We start from the raw sequence: 19300 nt of genomic DNA, 5'->3' as shown, positions 1-19300 counted from the left end.
AGTCAGCTCATACCTTATTCGACACAGGAGCTTCTCATAGTTTTGTGAGTCTGCGTGTAGTCCAGTCTTGGTCCTTTCGGAGTGTCTTCGAACCGAAGGCTAAGAAGATTCAGACAGCCAGCACAGAGAGATTGGGAGTACTCAGCGTTCATCGCGATGTACCCGTTATGCTTGGAGGAGTCGACTTGTTTGGAGATTTGACTGAGTATGATGTTATACTCGGGATGGATTGATTATCACGACATCGAGTAGTACTGGATTGTCCGAGAGCGAGAGTTCATATCCCCAGAACTGAAGGGAAGAACATATTTCAGGGGATTCAGACGCACCATGGAATTTTCATTGTCTCCATGTTGCGCGCAGATGAGCTACTGGAGAGAGGAGCAGAAGGATTTTTGGCGACCATTTTGATGGTTAAGGAGGATGGTCAGTAGGAGCTGCATGACATTCCAGTGGTTTCCGAGTACGAAGACGTTTTTGAGGCTTTAAAAGAGCCACCACCAGCTAGAGCAGACGTTCTTACGATCGAGGTGGAGCCAGGAGCAGCACCAGTTTCACGAGCCCCATACCGCCTAGCACCAGCTGAGATGGCGGAGTTGAAGAAGCAGTTGGAAGAGTTATCAGATAAAGGATTTATCAGGCCGAGTACTTCACCGTGGGGCACCAGTGTTGTCTGTGAAGAAGAAAGATGAGAGTTTCAGACTTTGTATCGACTATAGAGGTCTGAACAAAGTGACCATCAAGAATAAGTATTTGCTTCCGCGTATTGACGTTGTTGGACCAGTTGCAGGGAGCTTCTTGGTTCTCTAAGATTGACTTGGCATCGGGATACCACCAGATTGCGACAGCTGAGGGAAATGTGTGGAAGACGGCCTTCCGTACACGCTATGGGCATTATGAGTTTTTGGTGATGCCATTTGGATTGACGAACGCACCGGCAGCGTTCATGAAGCTTATGAATGATGTGTTTCTGGAGCACTTGGATAAGTGTGTGATCGTTTTCATCGAGAACATCTTGGTTTATTCTCGGAGTAGAGAAGAGCATGTTGAGCATTTGCGGATTGTGCTGGATAAGCTTCGGGAACACCAGTTGTTTGCCAAGCTGAGTAAGTGTAGCTTTTGGCAGAGGAAGATTGGATTTTTGGGCCACGTGGCTTCAGAAGCAGGAGTTGTTGTAGATCAGGAGAAGATTATCGCCATTTCAGAATGGCCGACGCCAAAGAGTGCTACGGAGATCCGCAGTTTTCTCGGTTTAGCAGGATACTACAAGAAGTTCGTCAAGGACTTTGCCAGCATTGCAAAGCCGATGACGAAGCTGACGGGCAAAGACGTCAAGTTTGATTGGTCAGACGATTCATCGAGGAGTTTCGCTGAGTTGAAGCGACACCTGACACAGATGCCAGTTTTGGTACTTCTGAGGCCAGGGATACCATATGAGGTCTACACTGATGCGTCAGGTACCGGGTTGGGATGTGTATTGACGCAGGAAGGTCAGGTCATTGCATATTCATCACGTCAGTTGTGGCCTCACGAGGTCAACTATCCTACGCATGATTTGGAGTTAGCAGCAGTTGTATTTGCATTGAAGATCTGGAGGTCATATTTGTATGGAGAGAAGGTGAAGATTTTCACGGACCACCAGAATCTGAAGTACATATTTATGCAGACGGACTTGAATTTAAGGCAGCGTAGATGGATGGAGTTGTTAGCAGACTACAACTTGGAGATTACTTATCATCCGGGTAAAGCCAATCATGTGGCGGATGCCTTGAGTAGGCGCAGAAACATTGTATCGGGAACCAGAGAGGTTTAGGAGCTTACGGAGACACTTACTAGCCTCAGATTATGTGCAATTACTGTAGAGGGAGAGACAGTTGGCGTTGAGGCTGTGGAGCAGACAGATTTACTATGGAGGATACGCAAAGCTCAGGATAGTGATGGGGCTTTGTGTAAGCAGATTTAGATGGAGAGTGTTGGTTATCATACAGCCTCCAGTGGGATGTACATGTATCGAAACCAGGTTTGTGTGCCAGACGATGAGCCGTTAAGGAAGGAGATCTTACGGTAAGCACACCACTCGAATTTTTCTATCCACCCGGGGAATACGAAGATGTACAGGGATCTGAAGCGATATTACCATTGGCCTGGTATGAAGAGGGATGTTGCTTCATTTATATCGCAGTGTCAGACGTGTCAAATGGTCAAGGCCGAGCATCAGGTGCCTAGCGGGTTATTGCAGAACCTTTCATTGCCAGAGTAGAAATGGGACATGGTAACTATGGATTTTGTGACGGGTTTGCCGACCACCTCAGGAGGAAAGAATGCCATATGGGTAATCGTGGATAGACTTACCAAGTCAGCCCATTTCCTAGCGATTAAGAAGACGGACAGAGTTGATCAGTTAGCACAGACTTACATCAGCGAGATTGTGAGATTGCATGGAGTTCCTATCAGCATTGTATCAGATCGGGATACAAAGTTCACGTCCGAGTTTTGGAGAGCCTTCCAGAAGGCGCTTGGGACAAAAGTTCATATGAGTACGGCTTATCAACCGCACACAGATGGTCAGTTAGAGAGGACTATCCAGACCTTAGAGGATATGCTTAGGGCTTGCGTCTTAGATTGGGAAGGTAGTTGGTTGAAGTATCTACCACTAGCCGAGTTTGCCTACAACAACAGCTATCATTCGAATATTGGGAGGGCACCATATGAGGCTCTATATGGTAGACCTTGTCGCACACCACTTTGTTGGACAGAAGTGGGGGAGCGACGTGAGATAGAACCAGCAATGGTTCAAGAGACGGTAGAGCAGGTTGAGATGCTCAAGGTTCGGCTTAAGGAAGCCCATGATCGTCAGAAGAGTTATGCAGATAAGCGGCGTAAGGATTTGGAGTTCCAGGTTGGCGACCTGGTATACCTGAAAATGAGGACATTTCAGGGAGGGTCTAAGACTCAGAAGCTAAAGAAGCTTAAACCGAGATATATGGGGCCATATCCTATTTTGGAGCGAATTGGGGCAGTTGCTTACCGATTGGATTTATCAGGAGAGTTATCAGATTACCATGACGTGTTTCATATATCGGTTTTAAGGAAAGCCGTGAGAGAACCAGAGCTTATTTTGCAGTTGCCGCCCAGTGACCTTGGTAGAAATTTGCATGCGCCGTGTCAGCCAGTAGAGATATTGGATCGCCAAGTGAGAGCAGATCATGGTATGATGACCATGTTGGTCAAAGTTCGTTGGGAGAGAGATGGTATTCAGGAGGAGACTTGGGAGTCCGAGCCCATATGAGGATTGATTATCCGAAGCTATTTACGGACGTCATTGGAGAGTACAGTTGGTGATTCGAATTCGGGGTCGAATTCCTTATTAGTTGGGGAGAGTTGTAATGACCCAAATTCTGGTCCAAATAATTCAGGTCGAGACCCAAAACCTTTTTCAGAAGCCCAAGGTATTTTGTTATAAAAACTCACCTCTATCCATTTTGGTTTCTTAGAAACTTCATACAAAAAAAAGAAGAGTTAGAGAGAGGGTGAGCTAAGAGAAGAAGTGTGATTATTTTACAGTGAGTGGGTCGCCGGAGCTCGTCTCCGGAGCAACCGTGTGCCGTGATCACGTTCAGCTCGACACCACCGTTCGCAACCCTAGGTAACCACCGCAAAGCCGTCATGCATTTAGTTCAGTTTCGGCCATTTTAGTAAATCGATCATATCTCCCTAACTGTTTAGAATCTCGTGCATAAAATACCACCATCGTGTTCCTCTCGTCGAGACGAAGCCGTAGACACCAACCACGCCGAAATCGGAGCCCGGACGAAGCAGCTAAAGCCTCCCGAAGTTTCGCATCCGTGCGCACGTGAAACACACGCGCTGCCGCAGTCCGTCGGAGTCACCGCGCATTCCGGCCACGCGCCGTCGTCTCCGACCGCCGTTCGCCGGAGCCACCGTCAGTCCACCGTTGGGAAGCCGCCACCGCACCTTCGCCGCCGCCGATAACTTTCCCGGTAAGCCACCGCCCCTCTTCCATCGCCGCCGGTGAGTCAACTCGGTGACTCGGTCAACCGGTGGTTTGACTGGTTTAATTGGTTTAAATCGATTTTGGGCTGGTTAGGTTAAACCGGTTGGTTATTGGAAATTAATTTTTGGTTAGATGTAAACCGAATTGCAATTAATTAGGATCTGGTTCAATTGAATTCGAAATCGGTTAGGGTAACCGATCGGTTAGGTCAAATTGATTTCTGGTCAAGAGTTGGTCGGATTGACCTTTGACCAGCGAGTTGACTTTTCTCTAGACATTGACCAAATCCGTTTTAAACCGTTCTAAAGGCGTTCTGACTCGATTTTTCGCCCTGATTTCAGATTTGGAGTCTATTTGAGCATCTGGAGTTCATATATACCACTTATTCTTGTTGCTAAGGTGAGGGCTTCTCAGTTTAAATCTCGAACTAGTTTAGTACTACCGTTATGGAAAGTTTAGTTTCGAAACATGATCCGTCTCTGTGAATCGAGTCTGTTTGAGAGTCTTGCTTGTTTATTATTATTATTGATTGTTAAACCGGAAATAGGATAATAGAGGATTCAACGGTTGATTGAAATGATTGATGTTAAGAATTGTTATATATATGTATATATATGCGAGTCCAAGTGTGGATATTTGCGGGGTCTACTGTGCTAGCGACGGCTGTAGAGTTATATATGTATATCCTTATGAGGAGAATGCGGGGTGCAGAGAATAGCTATGTACTATCATCGCATTGTTTGTCGTTGTATGGTGCAATAGGCATATGATTGTTTTGTGTGGTGTAATAGGCACCGTGATTGTCTCATGCTAGAGCTAGACCTACATAGTTGTAGTGCTATGAACTGGGTCAGTGGTTTACGGTTTAGCATCCCATACCTCACTGGGCGATTCCCCTGTCGCTCACCCCTCCTTCTTTCCCCCTTTCAGGTGAGACCGACGAGCAGGAGTGATTTTCGGACCGGTGCTATTGGGCTTTTGGGCTTCTATCGTTTTATCGCTTTTATCGTTATCGGACCTCTAGGCCTTTGGGCTTTTCTCGTTTATGTTATTTCCTATTTTAGACTTCCGGATTTATGTCGTCTTTATATTTCGGGATTATGTTGTCTTTATATATTTCGGACTTATGTTGTTATGAGTACTTTCATTTTGACTTATGGTATCGTATTAACTTTTATATTATGATATGGAGATTATTATTATTATTTTTTCGGTTTTATTTAATTTCCGCTTTTATTTATTTATTATATCCAGAGAAAACCGGGTGTCACAACATCATGGGCCGACTACATGTACAATGCCCATATCAAACATGCCACCACCTAGGGAACCGACCAAACAATCAGAATCCATTCTCAGTCCATCGATATGAACTAGCGACAACCATGACAGAGCAATCTAGGGACTCTCATATGTATTCAAGGCAAACTGTAAATCCTCGACCCGGAGCACCCATGAAGACCGAGAACGGTCATTCACAAACAATAGAATTTTCACCGCTTATCGTTCTCGCTAAATTCATCATCTTCTTACAAGTTTTCTCTCTCTTTGTAATCAACTTCGATTGATCAATAAACTCTTTTCAAATAATTTACCATTGAATAGGTGACTTCAAAACGTGGAATTCAGATTAAACAAAATTGTATTAAGCAAAACTGAAATATAGTATTTGGCAAAAAAAAAAATACAGGTTTGGTTTCAATTTGATTAGTATACTTTTTTTGTGCTAAATTTGATGGCATACTTCTTCAGCGAAAAATTTGAAAATCTGGTACAATCAGATTTTACTAACCCGAAAACTATCATTTGAATTGAGACCCACAGCACTACAATTTTTTGACTGTCAACGAATTTGGAGTCAAAATAATTAGTTTATTTTAAACACAATCTTAGATCTAGTTTTTTTTTTGCAACGATCTAAGATCTAGTTATGTGGGGGAAATCATGAATCGAAAGGTGTTGTCATTTTTAGGTCTAGAATCTTGGAATTTGTATTATAAAAACATGATGTAATTTCAAATATCTAAATTCAACTTCTTCTGTGAAGGGCGGCGTGGATCATGGACTTTTGGAAGAAGAAAAAAATATTTATTGTTCTGGATTACTGTTTTATTCAAGCTTTTATTTCTTCTACTTTTTTGCAAACATATATGAACACTTCAGTTCACGCGCTCCTACGTACTTGTCTTGTACGGTTTTTAATTTTTATTTTCGCAGTTGCTGTTTTAACCATATATTTTTTTTGACTAAGAGCAATTTCACACCCTCTATTTTTACGAGAATAGTTTATCAAGTTTTTTTTAATCAAAAAAAGGATTATCAAGTTTTAAACAATTAGATGAAAAACCCCGCCTACATGTGGTCCAAGCCAAAAAGGATTTGTGTCAAATTGCAGGACTAAAAAAAACTGAACAAAACACATTAATTCAAATTGAAAACTTAATGAACTATATTTTGAATTTAATATTTTTTGTTAATGATAATATCTTTCTTTTGCTAATGATAATATCTGATCTCCTAAAATAATATTGTGTATTTGTTTTTTGTCAAAGTTAAAGGAGACTAAAGCCCTTTATCAAAAACAAAAAAAAAGTTAAAGGAGACTAATTTTTTGGCTTAGAGATTTATAAGATATACTATTAAAACAGATGTATTATTGAATTCCATGGAACTTAAGATAGAAGTGAAATGGAACTTAAAATGGATTTGAAGTTTGAACAAAGAAATGAAAAGTAGTAAAAAACCATATAAGGAAAATAGTGGATACAATGAAAATTAAAATTAATACATTGATTTGGAATTATAGTTTGAAAAATTAGAACATCATCTTTTACGAAACAAAAGAAGTTCAAGGCACACGAAAAAACTTTAAATGTCTAAGTCATTTTTAATTATGTAAGAGACTTTTAATTTAAAAAAAAAATACATGGTGCAAAGAATTAAAGAATATAATGATTCTTTGGATTTTGGTGTGTTTTCAGAAAAAGTAGAAAAATATGTAAAATCACGAATGATTGTAAATTTTTTTAAGTTTCTATTGAAAAATCCTTGTATCAAATTAAAGTTATTGAACTATAAACTTAAAGACTGGTTTAAAAGAATATTACGAGTTATGTAAATTATTTAGAATATAAGAAACTGATCTACTGATTCTCGTGTAAATAACTTGGTTTTCCAATTTCTGATGAGTAAAGTATTTGGACCATCAAAGCATCCACCACTATACTTAATACATCTTAAAATTAATTGATGAAGTATGTTTTTATTGAGTTTCGATTAATAACATTAGTACGAACTCAGAAAGTAATTGTTTGTAGTCAATTAGGAATTAAATTCCACACCTAGAAATATCCAAGATAACACGTAACCTAATTTTCATGCGTGATGTTGAATGAAAACAATAAATCTTACACGTCGAAAAACAAAAACAAAAGGTGGAAAATGGGAGTTGAAAGACACGCCCGTGAGCGTGAGAGTGGAATAAACGAGCATGCATGATTGATAGTAAAACACTCTAGAGCGTCTGACTCACGACTATTTTCCGATGATCGTTTGGTTTGGTATGCGATGACGTCCCGTGACTCGTCCCAACTTGCCGTACCAAAAGTCTTGCCGTACTTTCTCTTTATTTACCAAAATGCCCATTTCTTAAATTCCGTTTTATATTTTTTTCCATTTAATTAATGATATAAGGGCATCATACAATTTATTATATGTATTAGATTAGATCTAGAGCTTACTTGTTGACGAATAAAACTCTTTAGCTTTATGTTGATAGGTAGATTAAGGATGATAACGATGTTGTGTTGTAATTAACGTAGTTGTATATTACCCCCTAATATTATTACCTAACACACTTGCTGGTATCAAATCAGTATATGTTTAATTTATAAGAGAATATAGTATTAAATTTGTAGCATGTTGCACCGTAAATTTACTATGATGTCATATTTTATTTTTGACATCATAAGTATTAGCAGTGAAATTTAGACCAATCAATTGGATTTTTGTTTTCATAAATTTCCAACTTAAAAAGAGTTGGCATGCATAGCTTGATTTGTTGATTTTTCTTTTATATTAAGTATTTTCTAATTTTATATGTGACGTTGACATTCCTAACATCTTACTTTTCAGAATATATAATCTTCTATATGCTAATATTAAAATAGTTCATAACAATTTTGAATTCCGTTCTGTTAGCTAGTTCTTTGCATGATCGACTGATTTTTTGTTTTAACTACTCGTTTCGGCGTTTAGTTAAAAAAACACACACACATTTTTTTTTTTTGCTAACCGAGTATCCTGACCCCACCGAGGTGGTCCAGACTAGAGACCGAAGTGAGCATGGACGCTGCCAAGGCGTCACCATGTGGCTCACCGTGTAACGGTCTTCGGTCTCGGGTGATGCAGCCCACATGTAAATTTCTGAAGTGGCCAAAGCTCGCCCCCAGGAACGGGCATTCCAGTTGAAGTTCATATACCACTAGACCAAAGCAACTTGGTTAACACACACACATTCAGCATATAGTTTATGATATAAATGAAGTCGAAAAAGAAATTATCCTTAGTAACTGCAGTAAGTCATGGGTTTATAGATTATGTTTACATGTACATCTCGTTCCTAAGCGATTGAACATACTAGCTAGTACTATATATCAGGGCTTTTTATATACAAAATACTAACTTATTTTCTTTTGCTATTTTAATATATACACAAAAATATTATTGAACGTGGAGGGTCAACAAGATGGTGTTTGTTCAGCAAGAGCAAAGGGTAAAACTAGAATTTTAACTAACTCATATACAAAAAGTCAATGCAAAAAAGCCAAGCTAAGTTGTTGCTTATATAAATAAGATCATAAATCCATTATTCAACAAAGTCTTCGTTTCTATTTTTCATTTCTCACCCGAATCAAACACAGAAGGAGATTTGTCTAGAGAATCATCAAAACAAATGGAAAAGGAAAGAGAGATGGAGATGATCAACAAGATGGCAAGCTGCTTGATTTTTCTATCAAAGGCTCACCAACACGACACCAAAGGCCGCGTTTTCGCGTGCAAGACATGCAACAAGGAGTTCTCGTCGTTCCAAGCCTTGGGAGGCCACCGAGCAAGCCACCGCAGATCGGCCGCGCTTGAAGGCCACGCACCACCTTCTCCCAAAAGAGTCAAACCGGTGAAACACGAGTGTCCCATATGTGGTGCCGAGTTCGCCGTAGGGCAGGCCCTGGGTGGGCACATGAGGAAGCATAGAGGAGGAGGAGCTAGCCGGAGTTTAGCGCCAGCGCCGGTGACGATGAAAAAAACTGGCGGCGGTAACGCAAAGAGGGTTTTGTGTTTGGATTTGAACTTAACGCCGGTAGAGAATGAAGATTTGAAGCTGGAGCTTGGGAGGTTGATTTTCTAAATTTAAAATTTCTTCTTCTTGTGTGCGTATAGTAAGGTTATTTTATTTTAGGACTCCAGTAATTTTTGTATGAAGAACTTTATGGTACTGTTATGTATAGTTACATATATACAGGTCTATCTCAGTAATAATCTCTATGTTGAATACTGTTGGCGTCTCATCATTACGTAAATATGAAAACATGTATGGTGTTAAAAATGCATCTAGGTTCAGATTGTTAGTTAATATGAATTAGTTTACTCTTTTATTGGTAGTAAGTAATGCTTTCACTAACTATGTCAATTGGTATTTGGTTGTGTAAATTATTCTCTTCTTTTCCGAAAATTTGGGGAATCTTGGACTGAAAGCCTAGTGGTCCTCGACTACTATTCGGAGTATGTGAACGCCATCTAATTTTGTCGTTTAAGACAACCATAGTGATTAACCAATAATGGAATAACTAGAATCCTAGTCTCTGACCTCAAAATGAGTTTTTCATCACTAAACCATCGTAAATTGGTTGGTTATATAAACTAATGAAAAATAGTTGTCTACAAATAGGAGTGCATCTTGGTTTTGTTATTTATCTGCAAATAGAACATCTTGGTTTTGTCATATGTCTAAATACATGACAAGTTGTTTTGTTTAAACTTGGTACTCGTCATGCAAATCTCACTTACCAAAGTTTTGCTAAAAGTTTTTGGTTTTATAAAGAAATAATTTACAAGAAGTTTCAAGAGTTCTTCGTTGTCGCGTTGATTTTTTTATTTAAAGAAAAGACTGATTAGTATTTCAAAAGCTACGTCATTGTCATGGAGAATCAGCGTATCCACACAAATAAATCTCAACTGAAATGAGTCGATGGTGATAACCACTTACGTAGAACGGAAGATATGATAAATATTAAGCAAGTATTGTTGTAGTTAAGTAGTCATAGTCATGTGGATATGAAAGATTGATTTTTGCTTGATGTATTATCTAACCACTGCATAACCCCTAGAACGGTTGCATTTTTCAGTTGAGGATGGTAATATTTATGTGACGAGATACATGATTGGAGCGACTGCAAAATATTTTAGTAGTGTAGCACTTTCTTAGAAAGTCTCAGGGAGATACCAAGTTTTAACGTAAAAAATATCAAGATAGCAACCATACTAGCTAGCTAGATGTATAGGCGACGGTCCTTGTGACTAGTTATTAAATAAATTGTTTGAAGATATCTTGAACATATAGTAGTGAGATGGAGCGTCAATATGTGCAAGAACAATGTGGATAAAGTTTTTTGAGACGATAATGTGGATAAAGTTAAATTCAAAAAGCTCTATGTAAGAAAAGGCATAATTGGACAACACTCCCTTATAGGTTTGCATGTGTGTTTTATCCCAAATCTAAAAACCCGTTTTTTTGGTATTAATCGATTTCTATATTTTTTATCATAACCGAACCAAAAACTGAGGATAACATATTAAACATACATATATTTTTTTTTGATAAACCCTATCGGCTATCCACGATCGGCTCCGGAAAGAACACACTTAGTACTACATAGTGGATTAGCCCGAAAGCGTAACATACTGTCTGACCTAAATTTGAATACCTTTCGACCAGGTGCAGATCCAAGATGAATTTTAGTATGGGGCATAAAGCTATTATAACTCAAAGTTTAGTGTAGATATCTATACTATTAAAGCAAAATCTCTCGTATGATTATACCCTTACTTTTTAATTTACTTACAAAGTCATGCCACTCGTTAGTTTTAGAAAATATATTAATTAAAACAGCCAGCAAATAAATCTATTTAAAAAATATTCCAAAATGTTATCAAACTTATTCAGACCATTTATGTTACATAATATTATGTGTGTTAATAATATATCATACATTTTATGTTTCTTTTTTCGTTAATGATATGTGCATTACGAATATTAACTATGTAATTAAATTCTAACAAAAATTTATGAAATATATATCACCAAATAATATACGATTTTCATTGTTTACATGTTCATCTCTGATATATACGTGTCAAAATTCGTTTTTAATATATAAAAAATAAGTTAATACAGTTCAAATTTTTTGATATGTTATGAAATTCAAAATAATAAATATACTAGAATAAGTTTTATCTGGTATCTTTTTAAAATTAAATGTAATTCTTTCTAAATTGATATTACATAAATATTCTTAATATATGCGCTTACAACTCTAGTTTACATACATCCTAATTAATAAATTCTAATTATTTTAAATTAATATTTAAAAACTTAAAATATTGTTGACTTTAAAAAAAAACAACCTACAGTTTATGGTTAAACATTTTTACAATTACTGTTTTTCCAGGTTATTTTATCGAATATACAAGATATTTATCAAGTGATAATGGATTGAACAAATAGATTTTTTTTTTATTTCGCTTATTAACTAAGAAACGGGTTAATAATTTTATAAATAAAAATAATCATGCGTTTCCAAAGCGAAGATCAAAATCTAGTTCTGGATCAAAATTAACCCTAGTTATTAATGGGAAAAAAAGTTAGGATGGGGCACATGCTACACTCTCGTGCCTTGGGTCTGTCTCTACTTCCGACTATTGCCAGGCATTAACCGATCCTATACATATCCTAACGGTTTGACTTTCTATACCGAAAATAATTAAAATACCCATGCCAACTCTTCTTTACTTGGTTTGGTCGATAAAATTTATGTACTTCTTTGATATATCGTTAAGTTTAAATAATATATTTCATAATTTTTTTTTTTTTGAAAAGCACATATATTTCATAATTTTATTGATGTTATTGTACATTTATCTAATAATACAGGCTTCAGGCGTTATATTTACATAATGTATCTAAAGTTTTAAACAATGCTTAGTTTATCTTTGGGCTAGTATATACTATGTAGAGTATGTCTAACAGTATTTAACAGTTGTAATCTAACTAAAATAATTTTCAATTTTAATACGCAACAGTGCAAACGAACAAAAAGATTCTTAAAAGGCAAATTGGATAAAGGAGAAATATAAACCGCATCATATTGTTAATGTTGTCCATACAATATAGAGGGGTTTTTAATCCTCGAAGGAATCCACAAAGTACAAACAACTAGGACTAGGCAAAAAATCTGAATCCAAAGAACCGAACAGAATCCGATCCGAAAAAGTAGTACTGAATCCGCACCGAAATTGATTAAATATTCGAACAGGTTCAAAATTTTGGTATCTAAAGAACCGGAACTGAATCCGACCCGAACCAAAGTATTCCGGGTACCTGAATATATCCGAAATTGATTTCTATACCCCTTTATATAAAAATATTTTATATTTATTATCCATTAAAAACATCCAAAATATATAAGATATATTTAAATTGTCCAAAATACTTGAAAATATATACAAATAGTCAAAAGTAAATGTCTAAAATAGTTAAAATATACTCAAAACACCAAAAATATTTGAAATATCTATTGATTATCTATCCAAATATTCAAACTAAATCAAATTATATGTTAAGTTTAGGTATTTTGATATATGTTATTCAAATTTTTATGTAATATAATATTTTGTTTATAGATTTTGAGAAAATTAAAGTATATAATGAATTTTAAAATTTTTAAAATAATTTTAATGGATTATCCGAACCCGAACCGAACCCGTAAAGATCCGCACCGAACCCAAACCGAAATTTAGAAATATCCGAATGGAACTGAAATCTTTGACCCCGAAAGTCTGAAACCCGAATAGATCCGAACCGAATCCGAATAGATATCCGAACGTCCACCCCTACAAACAACCATGCAAATTCTTAATAAGAGAATATTATTTCCTAAAATGAATTTCTCTTGACGCCCACAGTAGAAAAAGACTTGTACAGTTTGTCAAGATAAGACCTGTTAGAAAGTTTTGGAAACAATCGATAACGAGATATAATAACTTGTTGATCAAATCGTACTCCGATATATACTTCTAAACTGAATAGTCTTCAACAGATTTTCAGAGCTATCGCTTTCGCCATCTCTATGAAACAATAATGGGGTCTTGTGTCAACTAAATTAATGGTTGGAAACAAGCCCTGTTCTAAAAATCGGCCGCCTATACACTACGCATCACTCTTCCGCACCGATTTTCTTTTACAGTCTTTACAATCATCGATCATGTTTTATATAAGTTTTTAAATGTACAACTAGAAAAATAAAAAAGGTTGTAAAAGTTTTATTTTCTAAAGCACAATTTTTTTAGCTGTAAGAAATATATTTTGATGTATCAGTAATTTTAAAACTACATAATTTACAGCTAAATCAAAAATTTATACAGACTAATTCTCCAATGTGGGACTTGGATTGACATCTCTCATTCTCCCCTTCAAACCAAGGACCACACACCTTGTGTCCTTTCCTCTAGCGAATCATCTCGGTGCCTTATCGCATCTTCGACATTCGAAGTAACCTTGCGACTAAGGGTGTCGAATGTCTAAGATGCGACAAGGCACCGAGATGATTCGCTAGAGGAAAGGACACAAAGTGTGTGGTCCTTGGCTTTAGGGGGAGAATGAGAGATGTCAATCCAAGTCTCACATTGGAAGTTTAGACAAGGAATACCTAATATATAAAGAAATGTCAAACTCTAATTAGTACAATGCTTTTTGGGAAGAAACCAAAATTAAAACCATGCAGACTTACTTAAAGTCCAAAGTGGACAATATTGTACTAATCGGATAATCTAAAGTTGGACATGAATTTAATAAATCCCAACAAATTCTACAGTATATTTTATATAGTTATAACTTATAACCCAACCAATCACCCTCTCATTTTCATTTTTATATATATTTTTATTCACTCCAACTTTCTCAGTAACACCGTATAGAACCTTAAAAAAAAATTTGTCCACGGGCCCTTGTTCATATTAATTAAGCCGGCCGGCCCTGCTAATCGTGTGTTATACAAGAGTGTTAATACACTTTGAATTAATGAGAAAATTACATTTTGTTCCTCATCTTTTTATTTTCTCTCAACGAGCTTTCTCCATTTTTCTTGACCATAAAACTTGATGTTATGTTTTATCTCCATTTATAAGCGTTTCCCACAAATTAGAGAAACCGCATTGAACTTTTTGTTGTCAAATTGTAACACACCGAAAGATTAAAAAAGCGGAGATCCACGTCACCGATCCGATAAGAAGAAACACTTATCTAAACAGCCGTTGATTCAGGAAATATAATATCGTTCATCCAACGGACAACCTTGTCCTACATCAGCAATCCCTGTGAGCTATTCTTATCCAATAGAATACGTTTCTTCTTCCTTCTTAACATCTCCACACCCTTGAGAGATCTCCTCATCGCAAAAACCTAAATCTCTTTCGTTCCCCCAAAAAAACCAGAATAATCAAGATGGCACCAAAGGCAGGAAAGAAGCCAGCAGAGAAGAAACCCGCCGCCGCCGAGAAGCCAGCGGAGGAGGTGGCCGAGAAAGCCCCGGCGGAGAAGAAGCCCAAGGCCGGGAAGAAGCTGCCGAAGGAGGCCGGGGCCATCGACAAGAAGAAGAAGCGGAACAAGAAGAGCATCGAGACGTACAAGATCTACATCTTTAAGGTGCTGAAGCAGGTCCACCCGGACATCGGGATCTCGAGCAAGGCCATGGGGATCATGAACAGCTTCATCAACGACATCTTCGAGAAGCTTGCCCAGGAGGCGTCGAAGCTCGCTAGGTACAACAAGAAGCCCACGATTACTTCGAGGGAGATCCAGACTGCTGTTAGGCTTGTTCTTCCTGGTGAGCTCGCTAAGCACGCTGTATCTGAAGGGACTAAGGCTGTGACTAAGTTTACTAGCTCTTGAGTTCTAGGGTTCTAGATCTGGTCCCTTTTTGTTTTATGCTTATCTAGTGTTAATGATCTGGTTTGTAATTGTGGAAGAAAATATGTTATGGTTTAACGAATCTCATCCCTTTGTTCAATAATTTGTTGAAAACTACTCGAGTTGTTAACTAGTCTATACTCATACTTCACTAATTCATCAAGATAATATAAATATGACAGGTAAAATGTATATGAAGTGTGACAAAAAGAGATCCATAATCTATAGAGTTGCCTTTTTTTGCTGAGGAATTTTACGAAATGGAATGGTATTGTGACACTGATTAGTGCATCGCTATGTATTGGCCACAAAGAAATACCGATAACCAGCTTGCAGCTCTCATTAGCTTCATTGTATAATCTCATGACTCGGACAGTTCTCTCAACCATTGGTTGTCCTCTGCTCTATCATGATATGATACCTCTTCATATTGAAACTTGCGGTGGACATCTCTGTCGTTTGATATTTCATTAAAATTTCCTTGCTACAATTGTAATCAAACGCCACATTCTAATCATATGTTATATTGGTATTACTTGGTAAACAGATGGTAAATTTGTAATTTTGAACGGTAGTTCGCTAAACGTGCAATCGTCCTCTCTCCGATTTTTCTTCGTCACACACGCAGAAGTAGCATACTTTTCTTTGCTCTTCAACGATATTCGCTGCATTGGATTCTCTAATCCTACCGTGTATTTGGATCGAAAGGGTCGTAGATACATGACTCGTTTCAGTATTGCTATTCTTGATTCATCCAATGTATAAAACAATTCGTAGAGCATCTAGCTGAATAATTAGCATCCAATGTAACAACTCTCTAAGCTCCTTCGGTATCATCAGCCATGTTTTATATATTAGCTACATATTTGTAATTCGTTTCTTCAAACAACAGGGTCCTTAGCTCAGTGGTAGAGCAATTGACTGCAGATCAATAGGTCACCGGTTCGAATCCGGTAGGGCCCTTTCTTTTTTTTTTCTTGTTTATTAAGCTACTGACCGTTGATTATCTGATTCGCATCTGACGGCAGATAGTCCAGTCTCGCTTTATGTGTTTTCATTACTACACACATCTGAAAGTTTAGACTCCCACCCAGGTCTGGCGGCAAACATAACATGTGAAAATTTTAGCCTTCCCGCTTCAGTTTTCACAACATTGAAAAATGATATACACATCGATTTTCTAATACGGTTATGAATTATCTAAGCTAAAATCAAACTTTGATAATTAAAAAAAAAAAAATCAAGAGTAGCTTCACAAAGATAATGTTTTTGTAAAGAACCCGTAAAGAGATGAATTTTTGTTTGAATATAAAATTTCATCACAAACGTGTTTCAAAAATCACGCCAATAAGCTCATTCTATACTTTTTTTTTTTGTTGAAACACAACTAAACCAAACCGACTTTAACCGACGAGAATCATTCAGTTTCATCCTTGCTGCCAGTCCGTGTTTGCTGTCATGCTGGAAAAAGTAGGAGTTTCGGCCGGTTTTACCTACTATTGGATTTGAACCAATGACTCTCGCCGTATGAAAGCGATACTTTAACCGCTGAGTCAAGTCAGAGAAAATAGACCCCTATAAGAGAAAGCCGCGCAACCAGAGTTCCCTTTACTATACAAGGGTACGGAGCGCTAAGAAAGAGAAAGCGTTCTCACTATACGAAAACGAAATGAAGCAGCGGCTAGCACGCTAAGATTAAGCACTTGAAGAACGTGGAGCCTTTCTTTTCTTTATCGGTCGTCTGTCTTAATATAAGTGGATTCCGACTGATATGGTCGTTCTCTGCTGCATTAGTGTTTTCACTCCCCACCATAACAAAATGTTTCTGAAATTGGTTTAGGACAAATTTCAGTGCTTAGCCCTAATTAGGGCATCAGATGTCTATTTATATAGATGATCTCTTCAAGTCAAATCACAATTAAGCCCTTGGGTTAATATATACGACACAATTAACAGTATAACCTAGATACACTAAGACTCCCCCTCAATCGGAGCAAGGTGGAAGGATGCGAAGATTGGAGCGAAGGTAGTGAAATTGGACGGAGGGGAGGCCCTTCGTGAAGATATCAGCAAGCTGCTCGGATGTGGGAATATATTGCACAATAATGTCACCTTTGACTATCTTTTCCCGTACAAAATGGTAGTCAATTTCAATATGTTGCGAGCGAGCATGATGAACAGAATTGGCAGTCATATAAGTTTTCTGAAGTTATCACAATAGATCTGAACAGGGTGAGGAAGAAAGAGACAAAGCTCGCGAAGTAGCTGAGTAATCCAGTGAGACTCAGCAAGAACAAAGGCAAGCGAGCGGTAGATGTGTTTCAACAATCACGCCAATAAGCTCATTCTTGTTGTGAAACTTAGGTAAAAGTTCTTATTCTTATTAATCATAAACATAAAGAGCCCTTTATATATAGGGAATTACACCGTCATAGAATAATGGAAAGATTAGAAAAGGAAATACAAATATGGAAAGAGTACAAATCATAATCTAATAAGGAAAATGAAAACTAGGGTTTGCTGTCTCTCTCCCTAGGCACCGGCTCTCTATCTCTCTCTCTCATGGCCGCCGGCTCTCTCTCTCTAGTATGGGCTGGTTATGGACATCCACAATATGATATATAACACTCCCCCTTGGATGTCATAACCATACAGAATTTTTAATGCGCTTTGGATGTTGCCTCATTAAAACCTTACAAGGAAAACCCAGTGGGACAAAACCATGGTGAAGGAAAAAGAGTACAACACGTATTACTCCCCCTGTTCTGAACATCATTGAAGGTCTTTCAGTCTACGCATCCCAATCTGATGCGTGAGCTTCTTGAACGTGCAAGTCGGAAGTGATTTGGTGAACAGGTCGGTTGTCACTGGAACGCACTTGGACCACTTGGACCTCGCCGGCTTTCTGTAGCTCGTGCGTGAAGAAGAACTTAGGTAAGATGTGCTTCGTCCGGTCTCCTTTGATATAGCCATCCTTGAGCTGAGCAATGCATGTTGCATTGTCCTCATACATCACGGTTGGTGCGTCCTTGCCTTTGGACATCCCACAATCAACTCGAACATGTTGGGTCATGGACCTCAACCAAACACACTCGCGGCTGGCCTCTTATATTGCCAAGATCTCCGAATGGTTTGAAGATGTGGCCGCGATCGTCTGCTTCATGGAATGCCATGATATGGCCGTTCCACCATGTGTAAACACATAGCTTGTCTGTGATCGAACATTGTGTGGATCCGAAAGATAACATGCATCAGCAAAACCAACTAAACCTTCTTTGTTTTGGTTAGTATAAAATAAACCCAAGTCTTTCGTTCCTTGCAAGTAACGAAGAATATGTTTAATTCCATTCCAGTGCCTTTGGGTCAGACAAGAGCTAAACCTAGATAGTAGGTTCACAACAAAACATATGTCTGGCCGAGTGTGGCTGGCCAGATACATTAAAGCTTCTAAGGCACTGAGATATGGCACTTCGGGACCAAGGACTTCCTCATCGTCCTTCTTAGGACCGAACGGATCTGTGTCCAGTCCGAGGGACCTCACGACCATGGAGATAGATAATGGGTGAGACTTGACCATATTGAATCTTTGAGTACCTTTTCTGTATATGCCATTTGATGCACAAGGATTCCATCTTTAATGTACTCAAGCTGTAATCCCAAACATAATTTCGTTTTTCCTAGATCTTGCATCTCGAATTCTTTCTTAAGATATTCAACTGTTTGGGAGATTTCTCCAGAGGTTCCTAGGATATTCAGATCATCAACATACACTGCTATGATTACAAAGCCCTGGCCGAATATCTTTATAAAGATACAAGGGCTGATCGGATCATTCTTATATCCTTCTTTCACTAAGTACTCGCTTAGTCTATTGTACCACATTCGACCTGATTGTTTCAATCCATAACGTGACTTGTTCAACTTTATACAATGTTGTTCTCGAGAACTTGCTTTGTTTTTTAGTTTTATACCCTCTGGTACTTTTATATATATTTCATTATCCAGTGGACCATATAAGTATGCAGTTACAACATCCATTAACC

At 37.9% G+C, this 19300-nt stretch overlaps 2 protein-coding genes and 1 non-coding gene across 3 annotated transcripts; all 3 read left to right on the top strand.

Moving 5' to 3' along the window:
- Positions 1-8905: 8905 nt before the first annotated feature.
- On the top strand, positions 8906-9568 carry LOC106340902 (zinc finger protein ZAT12-like). The gene has a single exon (XM_013779736.1). It carries the CDS (start codon positions 8970-8972, stop codon positions 9420-9422), a length of 453 nt encoding a protein of 150 aa, XP_013635190.1. The 5' UTR covers positions 8906-8969; the 3' UTR covers positions 9423-9568.
- A 5147-nt stretch (positions 9569-14715) lies between these two features.
- Positions 14716-15374, top strand: LOC106337286 (histone H2B.3). Its single transcript, XM_013776371.1, has one exon. It carries the CDS (start codon positions 14793-14795, stop codon positions 15237-15239), a length of 447 nt encoding a protein of 148 aa, XP_013631825.1. The 5' UTR covers positions 14716-14792; the 3' UTR covers positions 15240-15374.
- Positions 15375-16148: 774 nt separating this feature from the next.
- Positions 16149-16220, top strand: TRNAC-GCA. The gene has a single exon. It is a non-coding gene; the product is annotated as a tRNA-Cys (tRNA).
- Positions 16221-19300: the final 3080 nt, after the last annotated feature.

The sequence above is a fragment of the Brassica oleracea genome, chromosome C4, assembly GCF_000695525.1.
Source record: "Brassica oleracea var. oleracea cultivar TO1000 chromosome C4, BOL, whole genome shotgun sequence".
NCBI classification, from domain to species: Eukaryota; Viridiplantae; Streptophyta; class Magnoliopsida; order Brassicales; family Brassicaceae; genus Brassica; species Brassica oleracea.
Note: the sequence above shows the minus strand (reverse complement) of the source record. Positions and strands in the feature narration are given on the sequence as shown.